Source organism: Nanorana parkeri, unplaced genomic scaffold, assembly GCF_000935625.1.
Source record: "Nanorana parkeri isolate BGI_ZX_2015 unplaced genomic scaffold, ASM93562v1 scaffold228, whole genome shotgun sequence".
Classification (NCBI taxonomy): domain Eukaryota; kingdom Metazoa; phylum Chordata; class Amphibia; order Anura; family Dicroglossidae; genus Nanorana; species Nanorana parkeri.
The window spans coordinates 91,779-99,411 of NW_017306496.1; the positions used below are offsets into that span (position 1 = coordinate 91,779).

General features: G+C 39.8%; 1 protein-coding gene across 1 annotated transcript in view; it reads left to right on the forward strand.

Annotated features, from left to right (window-relative positions):
* The window catches only part of CSAD (cysteine sulfinic acid decarboxylase), a 39,958-nt gene extending 32,570 nt beyond the window's left edge, over nt 1-7,388 (forward strand). The window contains exons 12-15 of the mRNA XM_018556208.1: nt 729-928; nt 3,371-3,422; nt 5,506-5,595; nt 7,131-7,388. Coding sequence (XP_018411710.1) covers nt 729-928; nt 3,371-3,422; nt 5,506-5,595; nt 7,131-7,304 — 516 coding nt within the window. The 3' untranslated portion in view covers nt 7,305-7,388. The remainder of the gene's footprint in view (nt 1-728; nt 929-3,370; nt 3,423-5,505; nt 5,596-7,130) is intronic.
* The last annotated feature ends 245 nt before the right edge of the window (nt 7,389-7,633 follow it).

Sequence of the window (7,633 nt, forward strand, 5' to 3'; positions counted from 1 at the left end):
ATTTTGGCTCCTTACTGCATCACATAGCAACAAAAAAATCTAAAAGAGCAGCAGATTTATTTTTTATGTGCAGCCTGAATTACAGTAATAAATACAACGGGTTTAATCAGGCTTCAAAGTGGACTTTGCATAAAAATGCCAGGGGCGAAATTTAGTCAAACCCAGTGGAGATTTTTTTGATATTCCAGTGCAGATATTATTAAAGTTTAGGGCATGTACATGACTGGAAACCGGTTTGATAGGATAATGGTAATTGCGTAGACAGGGAATAATATATCAGTCACCATAAAACCAAACTTCCCCCAGCACCAAACACACTGTACCAGAAGTGCGCAAGGAAAGAACATCCTCAGGATGGAAGCCCTTCATCAGTCAGGAAGACTTCACTGATCACCCAGGGAAAAATATATGTTTTAAGAAACTAAGAATTCCCTTTACTTTTGTATACTGTGTTTTACTATTTTATTGCAATGATTTAATTGTGTATCTGTGATTGTATTGCCATGCAGAATATGTACAGACACAAGCATAAACATTTAGGTAACATTTGCTGACTGCAGGGTACTCTATGTTCTAAGTAACATGCATATTCATTACCTACCAATAAGATCAATAAGCCATGCCAGTATAGTGGGATACCCAAACCTACTTTTTGCCACACTACACATGGTAGACAAGCAAAATATGTGAGCCTTAATATAAACTCTGGCAGTTTCTTTTTCTTACAGGGGTTGTTGGAGAGATGCCATGCAGCTAATGCCACCTATTTATTCCAAACTGATAAGTTCTACAGCCTTCAATACGACACTGGAGATAAGTCAATCCAGTGTGGCCGCAGAGTGGACTGCCTAAAGCTCTGGCTTATGTGGAAAGCACTTGGGACCAAGGGACTGGAGAAACGGGTGGATAGGATCTTGGGAAATGCCAGGTAAAAGACAACCCATAGGAAGTATAGAAATGTGCTAAAGTTGTGAACAGTAACATTAGATCAAATAAAGTAAAGCTACCACTGGCTATCAAATATGATAAAAAAGTATGCGCAGTTCACTATTTGTAGATATTGTTATAGGTGGGCAATATAGGTATTTCACAAGTGTTAATATAACATTGAATAAGAAAAGCAATATGAGTAATTAAGCTCTTAGTTCCATCCCAAACAGAAGTCATAAATTGAGAATTAAAGTGACATTAAACCCTCAGATTTTTTAACATAAACCAATACTGTAATGTGTGCCTTACTGTAATCCATGGTTGTTTCCCTTCTCTTTGCTGCTCTTCCTTTTTAAATCCTCATGTTTTCTCATGCTTGGTGAGAACTTCCCTTTGCAGCTCGGGGTCTCTTCCTGTAGTGCTGGCTTAGGTTACAAACCTACACACAGACACCATGTATCCATTCCTGAGACAAGGCAGTCTGCTGCAAAACAGAAGTTCTGCCCAGCATGAGAACAGATACAGATTTAAAAGGAAGAGCAGCAAAGAGAAGGGAAACAACCATGGATTACAGTAAGGCACACATTAAACTATTGTTTTATGTTAAAAAATCTGAGGGTTTAATGTCATTTTAAAGAACTTGGACCACTTCAGTTGGATTTAATGCTTAAACTGACTTTTTTGTAGCTACATTTCTCTTTAATATACAGCAAGCTACAGATAGTACAGTATACCTACCAGGTATTGATACACTAGTGTATAAGTCACTCAAATCAAGCTCCGATAGTGTGGCCTCTATAATTGTGGGACTATAATTAAAGTAGTATTAAACTTTTAAATTTTTTTCAATATTAAATCCAGATCAAATATACATTGCCCTGCAAAGTATTTATTTATTCTTTATGTTTTTTAATTTTTGCCCATGCACGCACAGTCATCATGTTTACAAACAGCTCCAACTCTCTCAACTCCACTTCCCTGAACCCCTGTCCAGAGACAGAGCAGTCTCCAGCTCTCCATCTACTAGCTTGGAGAAGATTGGAAGAAGGAGGGAGGAGGGAAGTGGCTTGCCTTGCTGTGCCTGTGTGTTTGTGGAGACACACATAGCTTACTAGCACACACAAGGGTGGCTCCATAGGACCCTGAAAGGGAAATGAGCCACCCTAAGATTACATTTTTAAACATCAAGGAGGAGCATCCATTGTTGGTGATTTAATCGGCATTTGTGAAATAGATTAAAAACATTTAGACTTTAATATTTCTTTAAGCAGGTAGTAATGGCGTCAGGCAGAAGGGTGACAAGATTTAGATTTCAGAGCGGAGTTGGCAACTAAATGACTTGGCAGCAGAAGAGTACTCACCACATATAGATAACTGACCTATATCATAGGCTACTAGAAAGTAACCAGCAAAAACAGTTATAGGTGTTACTAACCTATGTAGTCCACATATCTGTAAATCTGATGCATATGCCCATGGATATTTTGTGTGCACAGCTTTTCAAAAAGCACAATGTTTGCAAAGGCGAGAAAGCCTTTACGATAAAACATACAAAGAATGTTGTCAAAATAAGTTTTCCTTGCTGAGAGCTAAAGAAAAGTCAAATATATTTAGAAGTCAGCGATTGCAGTATTATTATTTTTACACTGGCTGAAATGATTTCATTTACAGGGTTATTCACAGAAGGGTGAAGAGTTTGGAGAAGGCAGGAGAAGGAGGACAACATAACTGATTTGGAAAAATTCACCAATTCTGCTCCCTTTCCAACTCCGCTATGTTGTCCTAGAATGTTCACTTCTCCTGCCTTCTCCAAACTCGTCACCCCTTTGTGAGTAACCCTGTTAGTTATCTGAGACATCACAACTAGTTAGTGCTTCAAGTACAGACTGAAGTTAGTATAGTTACCCGACCAATACCAATCAACTTTATAGTCTCAGTAGGCTCACAACATGGTGAGACAATGCTCCATATGTGATTGAGCCCATGAGACATTTAGTTCTTTTTTATTTCTGTAGAGAAATTCAAGATCTGTTACATTGACACTGATTAATGTGTCATCTGACCTCCATCTTCATCCTGTATACTTTGTTCAACATCACACTGACTGCCTTTAGGCGATCCCTTAAGACTCATCTCTTCATGGAAGCCTATTCCACCTCAACCTAACCACTGAACAATCACTTTCTCAAACAATCATCCCCACACAGCTCCCTCCTCATGTATCACGTCCCCCTCCCTTTTAGATTGTAAGCCCTCACGGGCAGGGCCCTCCTTACCGTCTTGTCTTGAATTGTATTGTGATTGTAATGACTTCCTTTTATTGTAAAGCGCTGCACAAACTGTTGGCGCTATATAAATCCTGTATAATAATAATAAGTTCTGCACTGAGATCCCCCCCTACCCCAGAACATTAGCTCACATGTTCTATTTTGGATTTCAGACACTTAGCAGAAGAAATTAAACGGAGGGAGGGATTCATTCTACTTATGGCGGTATGTTGGATACAAGTTTAATTTTACATATGGATTTTATGTTCGTTGGAGCAGGACCCATCTAACCCTTTTGCCTTTTAATGGTTTTGTCACTGTTCCTCTTTATTTTGTAAAGCACTGTGTACAATAATATTGTAATAATGTTGGCACAATTTAATGCGTGTATAATTATAATAATAATAATAATATTCCATGCTACATAATATACATTATATTGCATTTAAACCACTGTCATAGCTGAACAGAGATGAAGTATAGTAGAATAGTTTGTAAAATGCCTAATGCTTTGCATGTCTCTTCCATGCAAAGAAATTATAGTTTGTTAGGCAGACACGTGTGTATTTTAATAATTCACAAGGAAAAGGTCTCATTATTAACAGAAGAATTTCAGTGTTAACTAGCAAGTTTGTATTATTGTTGCTACTGGTCTATTCCATAAACATGTCTGAATTTATTGTCTAAGTAGCATCTCGGATTGAATGAGATTGTTGACATTTTGTCCAATAAGTCTAATGTAAGTGTCTCGGATAGAGGTAATCCTTGCTTTAAACGTTTATACTGTATAATAGGCAGGGCTGGGTTTTCAGCACTGGTACCTATAGGCACACAACTTTTGTCACCCTAGGTAACACTACTCTGCTAGGGTCACCTCTTTTCCAAGTGTAGCTGCCCTGCCCTAGGTAGGAGTTACTGTTTAAATTTAGAAGCTGTCAGGCTTTCTTGAATCTCTTCTAAGTTTGATTGTGTGCTTCTGTCTGCTGCTGGGGAGTGTCTCTGGCAACAGTGTGGGAGGCCACACAGAATTATGGATGTTCATACCTCCCTGACCAACCTCTAGAACAGGGGTGGCAAACTCAAATTCATCGGGGGCCGCAAAAAGCTCTATCTGTCCCCAAAAAATTGTATAAAATTTATTTCAGTACAGCGTTGCATGACGGAATAAACGTCAGTCAAAGTACCGCAGCGCTGAACACTGAAAAATGGCCCGGGGGGTCTAAACACCTGGTCTTGAAGTGGTTCAGAAACACTCTATTTAAGGTTTATTGCCTGTGGTGCAGGCTGGGAGAAAGTATAAACATTCAGGAGTGAACTTGCAAGGTCAGTACTCTCCTGGACTTCCTGCCTGTGGGAGGAGTGCTGTTGTATGTCTGATCCTCCAGGAGGGTGACCATGTGCTTGGACCAAGGCCTGGATTTTCAGGCCTAGTACGTGGAGCCTGAGGATTGAGATATCATGTAGGAACCTCTGTCTGGAAAAGGAACCTAAGAAGTTGGGCTGAAGCTTGGTCCTTGACTAAAGTATGGTTATTTTTTCCCAAGGAGTCAGTAGCTGAACTATCCAGTACCTTCGAGCCAGTAGCTGATTTTACAAAATGACAGGTCGGCTTAAAGGTTTTCTATCTGTAAAGGTTGTAAATACTCTTTTGTCCATGGGTGTCCTTTGCCCTAATCCCCTCTCACTGGAGTGTTGAGTGACAGTCAAAAAACTCTTTCTTGTGCACCTACAAGTGACTGTAGCCCATCTGTTCACATTGCTCCACTATTGCTGAGGACCAGACCACGAGACGAAATGCTAGTCCACCCTGTCTCTGGGTTCCCACACATGCCCTTTGGAGGTGCTACATAAAGAAAATTTTTCTGTTTTCCTGGTCATTTGAATATTGTAATAATGTGTAAATTAGCTTAAATGAGATCATGTGAGTCCATTACTTTTGCAGGAAATAGCTGTCTATAGATGCATGCCTCCTGTGCCTATAAGTAAATCCAGTCCTGATAAAAGGCATTATATTTGGATCACAATATATTTTTACCATATAAGCTGTTTGATATTGGAACCAATATAAATGAGTAATCTCCATTTATGTTCCACAGAGAATAGAAAAAAAATAACACTGATCAATGTAATCAATTAACAACCTACAACTGCCGGACATACTTGTGTACTTGCATACTATTCTATATGTTATCTAATTATGTTTAAAACCTACAGTACATGTTAAAACGGTATTTTGTGTTTTCTTCCAGTTGACCCCATAAAATGACATGTTGGATAACTTTCTGAATGTTTTTATTTCTTTACTTAGCCAGAGTTTGTAAATGTTTGTTTTTGGTATGTGCCACCAAGCCTACGTAATCAAGAAGAGTCCCCAGACTTCTGGAATAAACTTGGAAAGGTATTGTCATGCTCAAAATATATTTTCTGAATTGTTATTTTTTTGTGCAAAATGTAAGTAGGAACAGCCATTTTCAAGCCCAGCTCCAGCCAAAACATGTTAAAGGAGAACTATGAGGTGATTGAGAATCACTTATCCTCATAGTTGGAGCCGACGTGTGACAATGCATCAATGGATCGCAAAGTGAGCGAACACATACCGTTGGTCACTCACTTCTCGATCATCTCCCTTCAGAGAGCGGTGACTGAGAGTCACCGCTCCCCGCAGGGATTCTCCCACCCCCTGCTTCGATCCTTCAGCGCTGACTGGAGGAACGGATGCGGGAGGAGGCGGGCACAGCTGGCTCTGCCTCTAGATAGGCAGAGCCAGATGTCATTCACGCAGCTGGGTGGATCTCGACAGCATTGTCGGGATCTGTCCTGGCTGCAGTGGTCTCAGTATAGCTGTAGATCGCGATATACTAAGCGTATGCCCTCCCATGACCCCTAAGAGAACTATGGGAGAAAACACTTACCCCATAGTTCTCTTTGAAACATGTTAAACTTCAGTAATTTTCTTATTTCTGTCTGTGCTCTGTTGGATAGATTTCTTCTCACTTTTGATCTGTTTGACACCATCAGGAAGAAATGACCAGAGGAGGGGTCACAGGGACAAAATGATTAGAATAAAACTTTCAAGAGGTTTTAACCTATTCTGTTAAAAGTGTATTTGTATTCAAAGCAATAGAAACCTAAACATAGTTATAACACTTCCCCATTAAAGAGAGTTTGATTTGGAAAAAGCAACATCAAGGAACATGTAAAATAATTAGAGAACAGCTAAGTCTAATCAGGAAACACTGAAAATGTGTCTACTCAGTTTGCCTTAAAGAAAAACTTCGAGCAGAAATGTTATTAACCCTTGCAGTGGCGCTACCTCCGCACTGCTAAGGTAAACTGCTTGTTTTTGCCTTAGGTCACACAAAAAAAAATTATACTCACCTGAACCTCCAAGCCAGCAGTGCTTCCTCTAGCCTGTCGCCTCCTGTGCTGCAAAGATGGTATGTCACTCAGCGTCCTCATGTCTAATACACTGTATTGGACGTGATGACTCGAGGACTCTGAGACTGCTCCAGTGGAGGGGGAGAGACACTCAAGGGACCAGTCTAAGAGCCGGCCAGCTTGTAAACTGTGGTGGGTATAACTTTTTTTGACCCTAGGCAAAAACGAGCAGTTAACCTTTGCTGTGCGGGGGTAGCCCCACTGCAAGGGTTATTAGCATTTCTGCCCGGAGTTCTTCTTTAAACTAGTATTACATTTCCAAACTTTTTCTTTTAATAATGAGTCCAGATGAAACAAATATGCATTACCCAGCAAAGTTTTTTCTTATTTTTCTTTTGCCCAAGCACTTGTAATCTTCACTGAATGGTCATAATTAACAGCTGGCTCCACCTCTCTCATCTCTACTTCCCTGAACTTCCCGCCCCGTAAGAGATCACAAGGGACAGAGAGTATATCAAGACATTGTTATAAGTCCAACATATAATTTCCTTTCAGGTATCCCCAATAGTAAAGGAGAGGATGGTGAAGAAAGGGTCAATGATGGTTGGATACCAGCCCCATGGAAACAGGGTTAACTTCTTCAGGCAGATTATGGTTAATCCTGAAGTGACAAAAGAAGATCTAGACTTTTTCCTGGATGAAATAGAACGACTGGCAGAAGACCTGTGAATTTCCCGTTATATGTGATGTGAACCTGGCAGAGACTCCTTTCCTGGATAAGGATATACGGAGGCATATACATCATTTCTTATAGCCTAGTAGTGAATTGTGCATCAAGAGCCAACGATTATTAACACAGGCACAGTGTGAATATAAATCAGTGGGTATGAAAGCAGAGGGGCATTCAAAAATTATTCACACATCCCCCTGCAGTGTCCTAATATGAGAAATATACCCTTTGATTGCAAGACATTTGAATAAAGTGGTTATATAAAATTCCTTCTGTTTTAAGAAGGCAAACATTTTTATATGGTTTGTACTGCATATATATATATATA